This window comes from Molothrus ater, chromosome 1, assembly GCF_012460135.2.
Source record: "Molothrus ater isolate BHLD 08-10-18 breed brown headed cowbird chromosome 1, BPBGC_Mater_1.1, whole genome shotgun sequence".
Taxonomy (NCBI): domain Eukaryota; kingdom Metazoa; phylum Chordata; class Aves; order Passeriformes; family Icteridae; genus Molothrus; species Molothrus ater.
The window spans coordinates 137561981-137579028 of record NC_050478.2 but is presented as its reverse complement, the minus strand read 5'-3'; the positions used below and the strand labels follow the sequence as shown (position 1 = coordinate 137579028).

At 37.3% G+C, this 17048-nt stretch overlaps 1 protein-coding gene across 3 annotated transcripts in view; it reads right to left on the bottom strand.

Moving 5' to 3' along the window:
- Positions 1-1420: 1420 nt before the first annotated feature.
- Positions 1421-17048, bottom strand: part of TRPS1 (transcriptional repressor GATA binding 1) — a 206764-nt gene continuing 191136 nt past the window's right edge. For all 3 annotated transcript variants that reach the window (XM_036399848.2, XM_036399839.2, XM_036399857.2), the window contains 2 exons: positions 7694-7816; positions 1421-2581 (listed from right to left, as the gene is read on the bottom strand). In XM_036399848.2, coding sequence (XP_036255741.1) covers positions 1520-2581; positions 7694-7816 — 1185 coding nt within the window. In that variant the 3' untranslated portion in view covers positions 1421-1519. The remainder of the gene's footprint in view (positions 2582-7693; positions 7817-17048) is intronic.

Below are 17048 nucleotides of genomic sequence, written 5' to 3'. Positions count from 1 at the left end.
TTTTCCTAAGTAGGCATAAAAATATTTTCATTTCCTTCTTGTTTTTCATACCATTAATATCAACAAATTTCATTCATTTCATGTTATCGTTTACAACTTTAATGCACACACACAGAAAAAAAGATACCTACTGCAATAGAAATAGTTGCTTCATTACCTTGTTTGCTACATTTGCAAATGTAAACAGCGAGGCAGAGCCAGAACTGACTCTAATGCATGATGGAATATCTTTGTTGCATACGTACACTGTAGAAAATAATTATTCAATATGTCAGGCACCATTATTTGAAATGTAATACATTAATATTTACTAGAAAAATAAGGTTTTTTTCTATTTGTTCTCCCAACTTCTTTAATGAAATAAGTTAATCTGACAGTGCATCCAGTAGCTTGTAATATCTTCTACATCCCTGTGGCAAAATAATAAACTACTGGTTGGGACACTATAATGAAAATGATTAAAGTCAGTTCTTGTACACCCTTGTAGCAAGCATGGAGGCTCGTCTAACAGCACCTTTAACCAATTATTTAATATTTAGTTATTTAGCCCTATTTCCCTGAGCAGTTATGCTGAGGAGCTTTCCCTTCATGGATAGTTTTTAAAAAGCTTTAAGTATTAAAAAGTACTATGAAGACATTTAATGCTACTTAGCAAAAGCTGGTATAAGTCTACTGAAGGGATTGACTGGTATGTATAGCAATGTTAAGCCTGTGGAGAAGTAACCTTAGACTTTAAGGTTTAGAAATGTAATATATTAAAAATATATTAAAATAAAATACAGCAGGTTACCTTATTCTATGCAAATTAAACCTGGAATGTGGCTTCTGTATTATAGAATTCACTTACACAAAATGGTTTTCCTAGACTAAAGTGTGCCAGAAAGAATGTAGTGATAAAATGGTAGCTAAAAATCAGCTGAGTCTGAGAAACATATATATGACATTGCTGCCAAAGCTTTGAGGACAATGTGATCCTAAGGCATGTTGTAGGGCAGAAATTTGCCCAAATTAAAGAAAAGAAAATGACCTTTTAACTCTGTATACTTAACATGTCTAGTTCTTATATACAATGTGCATATGTTCACTACACCCCTGCAGCAGTATATACATATACACATCTTTGCACACTTGCCAGTTATGTCTCTTGCACAACAGCAAAGGTATTAATTGTCCAGTAAAATTTTCTCAAGGTTATTCGGCATGATTCACTGCATTCTGGCTAGCTTTGGTGGGCCATGTCCCACTGAATTATCTTCCTTCCCTTCTGGCCACCATCCAACTGTTCTTTTTTCTTGGTAACCCACTCATTTAAAAAAGAAAAAAAAAAGAAAAAAAAAAAGAAAAAAAAAGGAAAAAATAAAGAATAAAAAAGAAAAAAAAAGAAAATAACAAGGGATTTAATATTGGATAAGGCATGCTCTCTATATGAAGTGCTTTATAGGTCTTCACAAGACATTACAAGCTATTGAATTCCCATCAAGGAAACCTATTTCTGTTTAATTGTGCTAAGTGCTAAGGTTTACTCTTTAGGTTTTCCATTCTTTTCAGCTTGTGCATTGTTCCTGTGTAGGCCCCTCTGGATGTGAGTTGTGAAGTCATACTTGTCCGTGCAAAGATGCTGGCATATGCTGCACTGGAAAGGTCCACTGTCACCATGGCAACTCATATGCAATGCATACATCACTTCATCCAGAAAGACAATGCCACAGTGCACACACTTGGTAGAAAGTTCATCTTGGGTACTTCTATCCACTTTCTCTGTTTTTACTACATTCAAGGGACCTTCATTTTTTACATTTGGAGGTGCCTTACTCTTTTCCTTGGAGGCACCATTTGCAGTTGGCCCAGGTCTGGAATGCTTTATCGCCAAATCTAGAGGAATGTCATTGTCTGATCCGACAGCTGAAAAATGAGGAGGCAGATTAAAGGTGGGATAAGGCACATAGTTTTGGCAAGGATTTGGTAGGCCAGGCACATGACTCAAGTAGTGTGGATTCCCAGGAACAGACAGCTTATATTTACTCCAGAATCTCAGCCAGTCAGCTTCACTCTGAAAGTCATTGTGTACAAATGGAAGTCCAAAGAGTGGGTACTGGTATTTTTCAATAGGGCTTCCAGGTGGAGAATAGTTTGGATGTTTCACAGGTCTCATGTATTTTTCGATTGGGCTGCCTCTCTCTGAGCTTCCTTTCCCTTCTGATATCGATGAACTGTTTCCTGGGTCTCCAGTACTTTCCTGAGGACTTTTTATCTGAATGTGCAAAGGTTGCATCCTTTTGTGAATATCCAGAGTTTGGCTGACCAATATTGGCTGCTGAGCAGAATGGCTTTTAGTCAATGAACCTGGGGCCTCATATTTACTGAGGCTGGGAAGCTGAATTTCCCTCTGATGACCTTCAGGTAAATGATCCTCTGACCTCCTCTCTAAGGGGCTTCCATTGACTTGCTCCTCACTGCTACCCCTCTGCTGTTTGTTTAGCTGCTCAGCCTGAAGTGCCTCCGGGTTAAGGCGCTTTCTTGTTCGTCTCCTAATGATCTGTTCACCATTGTTCTGTTTAATGATGTTTAAAGGCCTGGGAGTCTGCATGGAACACATAGAGAATGAACAAAAGGAAAAAAGAAAGACACATTAAACAAATCTGTGAGACCACGCTCATGCAAATTTATCTTTTCTTTTGTGAAGAGCTGTATTACAACAGTGTTACGGGAATGACCAAATTTCAATTCAAATGCTGGTTCATTGCCCCTCATGCTGAAAGTAAACTATAAAATGGCTTATTTTATCAACCTGAGTCAACTGCCTTAGACATCCTCTACCTATTTACTTAAAAAGGCATGAAGTATCCAAGCTGTCAAACCATTTATTACCTCTTACTCCTAAAAAATTCTGGGGGAGACATGTTGAAAGTGGGTGCTGAGAGCTGGGGGTGAGGCAGGAGATGCAAGGCCCTGTGCACTGGTGCTGCTCTGTGCACCGTGTCACCAGAGCTGCTCTCGGGCAGGGGTTTGCACAGCTCTCACTGTGACAAGAACTTACCTTCATACTCACCCTGCTCTGACAGGGACAGAAAACACAAGCACTCACAGGGCTTGCTGACCACCACTGCTGTCACACAGCAAAAGGGCTGCAGGTCCACTGTGTGCTGAGTGGGAAGATGGTGGCCAGAAAGGGGCTAAGAAAGATGGAGAAGAAAGCCCAGGGAAACTGTGCACCAAGAGGTCTACCTCTTCTTTGGTATCAACTCCCCCTCCTTCACCCCAGCTGCATTGCTTTCTAAGTGTTACTGATGTGCTACTAAGTCACGAGGGAGAGAAGGCATGGCGCAAAAGGGATCTGTAAAGAAAAAAACATCACAAAGAGGCAGAGGGAAGAACCAAGTGGGGACTTCTGTTTCCATTTGCTACTACCCCACAACAGTTAAGTGGCCTTTTTAGAGAAGAAGTGAAAATATCTTTGTGTGGAAAAAAAAAAAGGTACAAGGAAGGACAGCAGTTAGGTTTCCTTTAAAGGCTCCCCAAGAGAAAAGCATTAGTATCTGAGTGAAAAATGGTGCTGCACCATCAGTATGTTTCTCTACTGGGCAGATGGTAAAGCAACAAAAACTACCTAAAAGTTGTTCAGTTTGGTGTGTTGGGAGCTGACATTTTTCTTCCAAAAGGCACATAATCCCATTTTGGTTGGAAGCCATAAAAGTGCCACCCTGCCCCAGTATTCTACTCATATGTTTATTTGGAAATTTTAACATTGTTTTTAAAAGCAGATTTAATTTTGGCTTACAGTCAATATCCAAAGTAATCTGTACCTTGAATGTAACTAAATTTTTAATATATTCACAACTTCAAGCTAATATGAAAACATCCAGAGCTGGAAGAACACCCATTCTATTATTTGCAGAGATTTAGTCTTTCTCTTCAGATGCCATATTCCTCTCCTTTCACTTATTTATTTTCCTGCAGTTGGCATACTCCTAATGGTTGACTACATTTTAGACAGTGCAGCTATTTTTTAAGATTTTACTTTCTGTTAAAATACTGAATCAGAAGTATATACACACTTTGATTTAGATTTTTATTAAGAGAAATTTAAACTTGGCAGAAAAACAGCACCTGAACCAGCCTCCTCACACAGATCAAAGTTGAGACAAAATCGTCTTAAAAAACTTACAATAATTTTTATGTAAATTCTATTCGGATAAAGATTATAGTTTGACCAATCAATAGCAAATTAATATGCATAGACATGTACTTCTTATTATAAGGTCTGTATAATTTCCTTGCGTTTTTATGACAATTGTAACTCAGATACTGTGTGAGATCTTCCAATGTTGTTGCTCTTATTAAATGCTAAACACTACAGGCCATTTTTATATGGCTTCCAGACAACTCTCCAATATTTTGGAAATACTTTTAGCCTTACTCTTCATGCTACAGGTAGGAAGCCTGATTATGTTGAAAGAAACATCTTCCTACCTGAGATTAGGGACCCTCACACACTTACTTGAAGCTCCAGCTATTCAAAGTTATTGTAGGTTCAACTTTAAAATTCTTCAGCTTGCCAATGACTGTGCTCATCTGATTAAACCACCCCTTAGATGATTAAAATGTACTCTTTAGTGGTGTAAATCTACTAATTTTCCTTATTTGTAGTAGTAAGGTACAGATAAAAATATCTTGTATTTGGTTACAACCAAGGCAAAAAGAAAATTTTAACGTCACTTCTTGATTTTCAGTGGGGCATTAAATTTAGAATATAGTGGAAACATTACAAGAACTTTACTTTTAAAATGGTCTATGTCAGATCCTTAATTATATTTCAGACATAATATATTGAAGATGATCACAAATATTTCTGCCATCTCTGTATCATCTGGCAATCTCCCCACTCCAATAATATGAGTAACTGAAAAAAATGAAAAAAATGCAACAAATGCTTCAATAAATTATTGTGATTAGATTTCTCAAATTCCATGTGAAAGTGGAGCCTCCTCTAGACTAATCCTAGAATATGCTGCAATTCTTTACTAAATTAGTCTAAGGTTGTTGTCAAGGAATCACCATGGAACAAAATGTAGTGTTCCATGACCAAATTCGAGCTGTTTAAAAATGAAGGACAGCACCACAATAATAATGGTCAATTTCATGTCTCTGGGGAGACAGCAAATGTGACTATTCTGTATATGTTTGCAGTAAGACACATTTTTTCACTAAAACTATTTTAATAATAGACTCTTGGATTATAATTACACTTTTAAAACATATTTGATTGCGTTAAAGGAGAGAAATGTGAAAAATGTGGCAAGTTTAATGTCAATTACCTCTTAGATAGATGAAACATCTTTGAAAACACACTGAAAAGTTATTCAAGGGTATAATAGAAATAGAAATGCAACTTGCAGCAGAAATCACTACCATGTTAACATCTGTCAGTCACTATCACCTAGTAGTATCTGATAGATTTTTCTTCTCATTAAATGAAAGTGAAAAAAGGACCTTAGGCTTGCATTAATGAGGATGGTAGTCCTAGATAGTAATTATCCAATCAAAAAGGAACTAAGAAATGTGCAAATTAATACAGGTGAGTTTTACTCACCAGTGTAGTACAATTTAGATGAACAGGGGTCTTACAGAAGTAAATTCTATTCACTTGATTTTTTACAGTTTTGGAAATTTCCCTAATAACTGCATCATCCTGGACCCCTTAATTCAAAACCATATGTCCAATACATGACACATACTGCAATTTTTCCTGAACAGACAGGCAGACAGATAAAAGAAACTTTCATCTTTCTATCTAAAGAGCATCCCTTTCCATGGGACTGTCTCAAAAGTTGTCTCAAAGGAGAGATTTGTTGGATTATTTCAGACTCCTACTTATAAAGGAGTTGCTATCATACCACAGCAGAGTAAGGCTTAATTAAATTCTTTTCATTTGTTAGGTCAAAGTTCAACTGAAGATATTAATGTCAAATGTCCACTGAATGGCAGCTTATTGCCATGCTTAAACAGTGGAACTTAGAGATAGTGTCAGCTTCTTGCTTTTGAGATGCATAAAACAAACTTTGACACTGTGTTTCCAATAAATGATACTGGAAGTGCACTAGTTCATTCCTACTGATTCATGAGGATGATCCAAGTTGTGCTTGAATTCGAAACTGATTCTTGTAGCTTTTATCTATTTAAAAAGAAATGTTGAAAATCATGGTAGGATCCAACACTACAGCTGAGAAAAGTATACTTAAAAAAGGGAAAATAGAGCCTGCAAATGGAATTTCAACAAATAACCAGACTCAAATGACAAATAAAAAAGCCCAACTGTCCTTAAATATTTGTGGATGTTCACCACTGATCAATTTCTTTAAATTAGATATTCTATCTACAACTTTGAGAGGTGTCCAGGAAGATGATACCTGGAGCAAGACCCAGCCAAGATGCTGGTCAAGACCATGCATTAGTTCATCTTCTTAGATATTACTGGCCTGACTGGGCTATTCTGGGCGTTAAAAACAATGAGTGACCCCAGAATGACACAGATGGCAAACAGAGCCAACCCTTCAGACTGGTGATGGTCATGCTGCTTTTGAAAATTGTAATTTTTACGTTGTTCTAGTTAGTGGGCTGGTTTGGCAGGATGTTGTGTAAACAGGATTATTGTATGGGTAGTAGACAAGACCATTGAGAAGTGTGCCTTTCAAATTTAATTTCTGCAAAACATTTTAAAAAATGTACACTCAGTCACCACTGAGTTTATTTCTGAGTTAGGCTCTAAGCCTGATCTGATACATTGCCCTGGCAAACTCCCAAAGACTACCTCAGTTTCCATTTCTGAATAATAGTAACACTTTTTAATTTCATAGGAATGCTGTAAAAATTAATTAATTAGTCACCTGACTCACCTATGTGTGCCTATTAAAGACAGCAAGGATAATATTTAACCAGTGGGTCTTAACCTAAAAGATTCCAGGCATTTTGGCACTGATCCAAGGAAACACTTCAGCATGGCTTTCCTGGACCTGGACCAGAGTATTCAACATCTTTCAGGATCAAGTCAAGTGTCAATAAGATGAAAAGCAATATAGATAGACCATGATTATTATTTATTCCCTGACTGATCCTGAGGGATGGTGAATCTTCCCCTCACCAAGTGATGAGTGCCTTCAAATGAATAACTTCCTTGCCGAGATATTTATCTTCCAGCAGACTTTAAGAACTGTAGTAGAAAAAAGAACACAAAATCCCACCTCCCCATATCTCTGGGAAATTTACTATCTAGAATAAAGGAGGTAAGAGATGTCAAAGTATACAAAAACTGTTTCAAGAGATATTTTAATATAGATGTGATGTCTAATTTCAATAAGTTTGGTTTTTCTAGGACTGCAGAATTTAGAGAGCTTTCATCACAATATATCATATGCCTTGAAAAGCAATTCCCAGAAAAGAAATAATTTTCTCCTTATTTTGTATCAAAATAATTAAATGCATCACTGGTGATCTCAAACACATCTACTCACAGCATCCCAGGCTGTTTCATAATGAATTACAACTGATCCCAAAGTGACCATTCTGCAAAACCCTGTTAGGAAATTAACTGCAGGCCAGGGAGTGGTACTAATCACACAACCAGGCAAGACCACAGCTGCCCAGCTTAGCTGTGCAGCTCTTTTTCCTACTGAACAAACCAGTAAGTCCTTCCTACCGAGTGGAGCTTCTGGTAGAGGCCACACGCGTTGCATACATATCCACCATTTGCATTCTTCCGCCAGAGAGAGGTCTTTGTGGTCAGGCAATTGGCACAGAAAACACCCGAGCCTCTACGTCTCTGAAACAGGGAAGAAAAAGGGAAAAAAAACAGGTCAGAGGTGAGTCACATGAGCTGTGGAGTTAGGACAAATCAACACAGGAGTTTTGTCTCTAGACTGGCAACAATGACAGTATAAAACCACACTGCCCATAATGAGGTCAGGTTCAATTGTGCTTAATAGGCACCACTGATTTTCATTATAATTAACCCCAGAGTGATGGATGAGGTGTGTGAAACACCAAAGCCTTTTCAGAATAACAACTTTAACTTTTTGAACTTCAGGTTTTGTGCATTTAATGATGGTTTCTAAACAGCAAATTCTGAAAAAAAAAAAAAAACCCCTTGGAAGCTGACAGAACATTCTGCAAACTCTCCTGGTTTCACAACAGGTTATTTCTTTTTAGCCAGCTTTATTTAAAAGTGTGATTGGTAACAAAAATTCTGAAACACCACCTGACAATTAATTACAGTTTGTACCTGTCTCATACTAATTCCTTTAACAGATTATATTTGAATACATGATACTGTACTTTCCACTTATTTCTGAAATCAGTACCAGCTACCATATATTCCTGCAGCCCATATGAACAAATAAAAGTACAATATTCTTGAATGAGACCTCTTCTGAACTTCAAACGAAGTCCCAGAAAACACTGTCTCATCAACAGATAGATTTATTTATTTATTTTATTTTAGTCAGGCGAAGAAGGGCACAGTAAAGCTTCCCTAAATACAAACTGATTTTAACCAGACTGAGCTGTGCATTCATCAGCTTTCATAATGATCCAGGAATATTTAAAAGTAGGCATGTTTATGAGTATTGCTCATTAAATTTTTTCTATGGAGTAATGATTCCATTAAACTTCTCATTTAAACAAAAGTCAGGCTGTGTTTGTGGCCCCAAATACTAATAAGCAGGAAATGGAATTCTTTTGCTGAAAAGAAAATACGAATTTTAACTCTGTTCCCTTTTTGCAAAGGGAAAAAATGATCAGTAAGAAACCTTCACCAACTAAGATACGAATGAGTGAGTACAGGGAAAACAGTCTGGGTGAAAACTAATTTTATTATAAATTAAAAATTACTAACACTATAAGTAAAAATTTCAGGGTTTCATAAAATTTAAGTAATTTATTTAACTTTAGTTCATACTGAAGAAGACTGGTGCTCATGCCAAAGAAATACAATGGTTATAATTGTACTCTGATACATTTCAAATGGAAAGCTTTCTGCAGACATAATTTTGGCTTCAAGACTGGAACACTTTCTTGGCATTGAAAGGGCATTTGATTCATCGGGTGTTTCACAATGTATCACTAAAAAGACCTGGTGAGCAGCCAGTTCCCTATAGGGTAATTTTTCCATCCAGATGCAAGTGCTATCAGAGGCCCTCGTCAGCTAAACTAATTATGATCTTGCATTTGCTGATGCCTGCTCACTCTAACGTTCGACATCCTCCATTAATCATCAATACAAGGAAAATGAATGAAACGTAAAGAAACGAGGGCTGGTAAGCTGCACAGCCATAAAAATCTGAAATGAGTGCAATAATTTAACAAGATTGGGGAAATGTTTTTAGTGAGCACAAAGTCAGGCTAACAATTGCCCTTTTAAACCAAGAACACAATTTCATTTGTAGAGCAGGTTGTGGTACTTTAAAGTGATACAATAAAATCAAGATTGTCATCAAGATAATCCCTCTCTCACGCCCGTACACCATCCCCTATTTTGCCTCTTAAATCAGATGCAGTAGTATATGGCATTTTTCTCAGTGTAGTTAAGGGGAGAACTAGATATAGTAGTTGATGTCCTTCAGCAAACATCTAACTAGTTCTGCATATAAGCCCCGGAAAGGTGCACTCATCTACAAGTACATTGAATGACTTTATATGGCCAGGATTCAGCTACCACTGCAGAACTGTTCCTTTTCATTCCTACTTCTTGTATGCTGGTCTACAGTTTCTTACAGTGTGGTGTATTAACCAAGTGGAGTCTTAATCTGAGTCAGTCTTTCCACTGTTTTATTTCTCTTTGTGCTCCCTGAGTTTGGGAAATACCCTTTACAAAAACATGGAAGACTATTAAAATATAGAGAGAGCAGTCTAGTTTGTATGCTGCATTTCTACACACCTGAAGGGGGACAGAAGGTAAAGTTAGACAGAAATTTTCATTAAATGCAGTGGAGATAGTATATATATATCTATAGAACATTGACAAAAGCAACTCATTTTTTCTCTCTTTTCTAAAGAAAGATCTGATTCAAACTGGGTATAGTTGCAGTGAAATCATGCAATGACTACAGCTGACAAAAACCTACAAAATACATAGCAGTAGCTGTTTGTATTGAAATTCTATACGTCTGCTTATTCACTACTTACAAATATTTATCTGTTTAAAATTTCAAGTAGTCCAGCTAAACATCCTTCCCTAGATTTAATGCAGAGTCTGTAAATTCCTCTTTTGTGCTGTTCTGTGTTGCACCTTATCTTACTTTACATTCTCTGATTTCTGTACTATTTAAGGACCTTACAGGATAATCAACACTGATTATTTCAGTATTAAAGTGTTTCAACATAGCTTATATATACTAATAAATGAACAATTGAAACACCTCTGGAAAAACTTAAATGCTGCTACTTCGTTGAGCATTTTGGTTACAAAACAGCTATTTATAGTGGGGACACACAGCTTTAGAATGGATTTCCTGCCACAAAACAGGATTATGGCAGAATTGGACTAAAGATTCTTGACTCTCAGATGCTACTAACCACAGAGTGGACCTGCCTGTCAAAATACACCTCAAAAATTTTCATGTCTGCAATAAAAAAATTGGAGGGCTTTTTAAAAAGCCTACAATGTAGCAAACCTATTATCTTAAACAAATAATGTTTCTTAAAAAGAAAAACAACAAAAACCTAGGTCTTTACTTCTCATATATCAAGTTTTATAAGTCATTGAAATTATTTAATTATTCAGCAGAAATTATTTTTTTTTTTTTTGCTAAATGTTCATCAGCAATTCTGTTAGTGATGGTACCTCTGCATGGGTCTGTTTGGCTTTGCACACTCATCACTTCAACTCGTCAATAATATTGCTCAATATTGCTGCATTTTGGGGTAGTCTTGCAAAGAAATAGGCACTTGAGCTCAAATCCAGCAAAGCCTGTGCAGCAGCTATGGCCCACAGCCCCCATAAAACCCAGCCATGGGCTCAAGTGCCCTGCTAAGCACCACCACTACCATTCTCAAGAAATATCCTAGAGAACTTTTGCTCCCATTCTAATGTGATCCTACCACAGTTAATTTCTTAAATCAGCATAGTAAATGTAGGTCAACATGACTAGTCATGAGAGAGTCTGAGCCACAGATAAAAAGATTTCAGTCTGTGATCAATGCCACTAGCACTGTCTGCAGTTATCAATGCAAATGTCATGTACATCCTTGGAAGAATGAGCCAAAAGGGTCCAAATAACTAAAATATGTATCTACTAAGTCAAGCTTTATTCATCTGGGGCCTTACAGCCACTACATTACAATCTCAAATCTGAAGGGGCCAGTGCAGAGAAAAGCCTGTCTCTATTTCCATTCCAGTTCCGAGGTCTGGGCGTTTAATATCACAGTTGTCTCAAATCACGTTAGGCTGAAACTTGGCGTATGTTTTTGTCAGCCCAGATGTAACTTTTTTTCTTTTTCTTCTTTCTTGGTACTGAAAACTTTATTTAAATCAGTTCAGCTGTTTATAATTTGGAGATCAGCCAAACTGGGGGGTGGGCGGAGAGGAGATTTCAAGTTTTTCAGATAACTTTCTAACAAATCTACAGTCAGAGTGGCTTTGCTCTGGGGAAAATAAAAGTATGCACACATTTTAGTGTAGCAGTAGCAAAGTAACAAGTGGATTATTATTTTTATGTATCTAAGTTATGAAAATTTGTAATTATTCACTGAATATGTCTTGCAGACCTCTCTATTGACTGTTTTCCCTTGGTAAGAACCATGATGAAAGCATGTAATTGCATAACAACCCTTGATATGCAGAGTATTTACTCACATTTTTTATGGTTTCATATCTTGACCATTTCAAATTGAACAAGTCTGAAACTTGGTACATACAGCGTCAAGCCCCAGTGCCTAATTTTTTTTTAACTCCTTAGATGATTTTCACTAGTTACCCACACATCACTGAAACAAGGCAATCATTAGTAGTCCTTTCTGCTAAGCAATAAACCAGCAGAGAGTATAACAAGTGATTCACTCAGGTGTCTTGCCAGGCTCTTCATAAAAGCTGCTTTCGATTTAAAGGATTGATTCTACAGTTCACACGATTCCAAACTTTGTAGCCATGCAGAAGACTACTTATACTCCACATTATACAAAAATATTTCATAATATACTGAACTTTCAGGGTATTTTTCAGTAGAAGTTCATGTAGCAAAATATATCCTGCAAGAGCACAGCCAAAAATGGTGCTCAGGAACTGTGACTTTTTAGCTAGCTAGACTAAGCAATGGTGCCTGACACTCTGCTAATGCCAAATACATCCTGTTTTCAAAATTTCTGCCAGAAGATGCTTTTAGAAACTCAAATAGGCTCCACAAGCAGCAGCCAAGGATTTTTCTTACATCACCCTCTTTGTTTTGGACACAACAAAACTTGTCTTATTGCTGATTACTTCCACTTTCCCAACATGAAACGATGATATGATGAGGACTGAGTGGATTTTTTTACCATCTCTGGCCTCTCTAATGTGCCAGAAACAGAGCACACTGTTAATCATGGCTCCAGAACATGAGGTGCAGTGAAATCATAAGTGTTGCCCAGGAATAAGCATGTGGCTGACCTACTTCCAACGATGAAGTTGGGGAATACGACCATATATATATGCCTCACTGAAAAAAGGCAAAACGCCGGCTCTGGATGCTCTCCTGCAACACGGGAGGTCCAAAGGGAAAGCTGCAGGAAAGCTGCACTCATGCTCAGTATGAGCCAGGTGACTTGCTGTGGAGAGCAACAATTGTAAGCAGCTGGTCTCATTGGGCTGCTACCACACAGTACAGAAAAACAGCATAGTGCACTCATGATTGCATCTATCTTTGTTGTGTTTGCACTGCTGTAATTTTGAAAGAGTTTCTTGTTCCACACCTGCTATGTCATTCCTGCTTTGTTCTCCTTATATAAGCAGGTATTTGATTATCTTGAGTTTTGGTGAGGTTTAGATTAAAGTTTAAAACCTGGGCAGCAGGACAGCATCTGGATATTGGAGAAAGCACTACTTTCTTCTGATTAGGATGCGAAAGGCATCCTTCAGACCTCATTTCTTTTGGTTGTAAAGGCACTCAGACCTTTCTGAATGTTTTTAATCAAAACTGCTTTCTCTCTCTACTGTGAAAACAGACACAACTATGTTTCTGTGAAGTTTCACATTTTAAAAAATTAGTTGCTTTTGCTGTAACTATGTTGAAATTAAAAAGAAACTCCTTGAGTCTTCCTTCCCTTATAACCTCAACACCTTTTAGGAATACACCAGACATGGCAAATTTTGGTCCCAGAAGTGAAAAACCAAAACACAAAAAGCAGAGTATTAAAGCAGAAGTTATTTTCAACCTTAAGTATGAGTTAACAGATGCCTCTACATCAATTTAATGTGCCAAATCCAAACTCTTTATCTAAGACATTTTCAAGAACAATTGCATTAAACAGCTGTATTTGAAAGAGACATAAGAAAGACATTAGGAAAGACAAGGTAAAAAGAAAGTAAAAATGCCAAAAAGTAAAGTCAAAATTACACACTTAATTCATATAGAAAGTTAGAGGAATTTTTAATGCTGTATCGTGACAGCATCTTTTTATGATATATGCTATATCATAAACTTTTAATGAGAAGAATCAAGGGGGTTTTAGAGAGAGAAAAAACTCAGACAGTAAATTAAACATTACTGCTAGTGCAGCCTTTCAGAATCCTACCCCTGATCCCTTAGGGAGAGTAAATATTTAAATGTTCATGTAAACTGCAATTATTTTTTTAACAGCAACAAAAATGAAGATGAGTAGTTTTTGTCCCAGCATTTGAAGCTGTATTTTGTAAAGCTACCTTACAGACAGCAGCATTCACTACTCAAAAAAAATCCCCAACTCCACCCCAAAAACCAGACAGCAAACTACAAGCTTTTTGTGTTGTGTTGAGCAAGTAAGTAAGATACTAGTTTAGGAAGTTAAGTAAGATACTAGTTTAGGATGATTTGTACCGAAGTAAAACAATGACTGGTCAAAATAAATTACTAAATTAAGAAAAACAGAGCTATGAAAAGAAGCCAGTAAATCACTTGCTGGAACTCTTCACCACTGTCACCTCCTCACCTTTACATCCTCCCTCAAGTTACAGCTGACCCAACCCTTGCCACTGAGCAGGAAGGGACGTGGCTTTGGACACCACCTTGAGCCAGAGCCTGAGCTCCACAGGCAGGAATTTACCATCGCTTTCATCTTCTGTTAATAGCCACATGCACTATAGGATTGATTAAATATTCACAGTACACTTTACAATGACTTTTACACTTCACAATGACTAATTTTTCATTCACTTGAGCATTTATCAGTGAAAATCAGGTAGTTAAAATCATATTTCCTTGTCAATCCAGACAGTTACAGAAGGCAATTTCATAGTTTCCCCCTCAAGATCTGCAGTGGCAGAAACATGAAATAATAAAACTTTTTCTGCTGGCAAGATTTCCTTGTCACAGTTAGTGGCAGTTAATTTGTAAACACAGTGTGTTAAAAATGCATGTGATCTTCTGACAGGCCAAATACACATACAAAGACTAAATAGATACACATATTTTTTAAATGTGTATTATCATTTATATATTTATACCACTTATTTATTATATGAGGCATTTGCAATGAACAATGAGAAATATTTTCTGATTAGCTATATGTCAGTCTGGTTTACAAAGAGCTAAATATTTATTTAATTATTGTACACAAAGTATGATTTTTTATACAGCAGTTGCCTTCAAATGTCTTTTACTGGATATAATGTATTTTTATGGTCTTAGCCTTCAATTTGCACAAGGTGACTGCCATTAAATCTCTTCCAGTGCCTCAAAGCAGCCAGCACACTATGGTATAGGCTCACTTCTGCTGTATTTTGCCACTAAATGTAAGCAGCGTGACAAAGATTTCCATGGAGGCAAACCAAAGTTTTATTTTTAAGGTTTTATTAAGACCAATAGCAAACAGCAAAAAGCGACCTGAAAACCTGCATTTCCCGCACAAGAATGATGTCACTTTGCAGCAACTGAAACCTATTCAAGAGGAATAGGAATTCTGCCTCCAATAATTCACCGAGTCAATTACACAGGAAAGTACTGTAATGGGCTGTCCCCCGTCAAACAGCTCACGTACACCACTTCCTTCTCAATTACCAACTTGTCTGCATTGCCATCTGTAAAAACGAACGCATACCTTGTGCTGCCAGTTTCTGCTCTTGCACTTCCATTAGTGGAACTGGCTGCAGCTGCTCAAGAAGAAAGCCCTGATTGTCTTTGTTTCCCCTCCATGTAGGCACCATTTTTCTCCTTTCCTTCTCTACATCAGCTCAAGGTAACGCATTATCTTTGTTGAGGTGTGCTCACCACTCTTTAAATTAAAGTCTGCCTAAATTTGAGTCCTGTTATCTTTTCACAGTTTATCTAACACAGTAAAAAGATGCCGGCAGCATCTCTCAGCATCTTCACCGGAATTATGGAGTTATGGAGTCTTGCAACAGGTTTTATCAATCCTTTTCAAGTACTGCTGTAAAAATTCCCAAGTTGCTGGATAAACAACTTCACACTTTTCTAAATCAGCTTGACCACTCAGGCAATTTTAAAACAGTATTTATGTGCAGAATTCAAAAATAAGATTAAAAAAGAAGTCTAATTTAAGAATAATAGCGGTATTACCTGCAAAAAATGGTTAAGTAGACATATTAGTGTACCTAAGCAGGACAGAGGGAGCCTGGTTTGGGAACTGTGATCCTGGCCCCAGAACCTTTCTCTGCTTGCACTTAGCTGCAACAGATTCATGCAGCAGCTCTGACGCTGAACGGCTGCTTGAAACCTCAGTGACTGCATAGAGCGACCACTGCTCCTTCCCAAACACCATGTGCTTCCAAACAAACTCGTCTTTTCTCAGAAAACAAAACTAAGTTGTTATGAGTCTCTTCCATTTTAGTTTCAAATTAGAAACATAATGTAAAATGGTCTAAAATGTACAAAATTAGGCTACTCTTCTGATCAGAAACTGGCTAAAAGTAGTATCCTCAGAACTAAGCATGCTGAAAGTGACATCGAGAAAATTGGAAATTCCTCAGACCCTTTTACTTCTTGGCACAAAGCAAAACTACCAAACCTTTGCTGTCTCAAATGGGGAATCTAAATCAATAGTCAGACTTTCCTATAAACTAACTGACTTTCTGAGATAAAGACTCATTTATGACGGTGCCTAAGCATGGTATTAGGTGCTTAAATTTAGTCACCAATACCAAAGGATTTATGTTCAAGAAGGCACTCCATGTACCCCTTCTTTCATGAAGTAATCTTACTCATTAAATGAACAGACAAAACTGGAGCAGAGCTCCGTCCGTATTTCCTTTAACACCCTGGCTCCGACATGGCAGAAGCAGCAGACTGCTTTTGCAGATCTCAGCTACGAGCCAGCATGGAACTCTACATGTGATAGTAATTGAGGGTCCCATTCCCACAAGTGCTCTGCTGCAAGCGTGAGCACAAAGCTGCTGGAGTTCTCAGCTTCTGGCATCTGTTCCCACTTCCACAGAAATCAGATGGGCAAAATTAAGTTTTGAGGAAAAAAAAAAAATCACAGACATTTAAAAAACATTCCCTGACCTTATTAAAGCCCACGTGATCTCTATTTATACAGAAAATAGCTCAGAAAGCCAGCATCTGAGAAGAGGAACTCTCATTTGTAGATTTTGGCTGAGGGCTGCCAAAATCAGCAGGGGAAAGGCTCCTCAGGGGTAAAAATTTCAAAAGCCATTAAGAGTCTTAGAAGCCTCAGTCCCACTGACTTTTGATCACATACATCCTTCCAAATTTGCACCCTAAGTCTGGAAACTAAACTGTAAGAATAACTTTTAATTCAAAGTTACAAAATTAGGATCTGAAGTTTTCATAGAGGTCTTCTAGACTCAGGGAGGAAATGTCAATTAGGTGTCTACTCCTTGGTGAAAATCAGTGAGGTAAAATTTACCT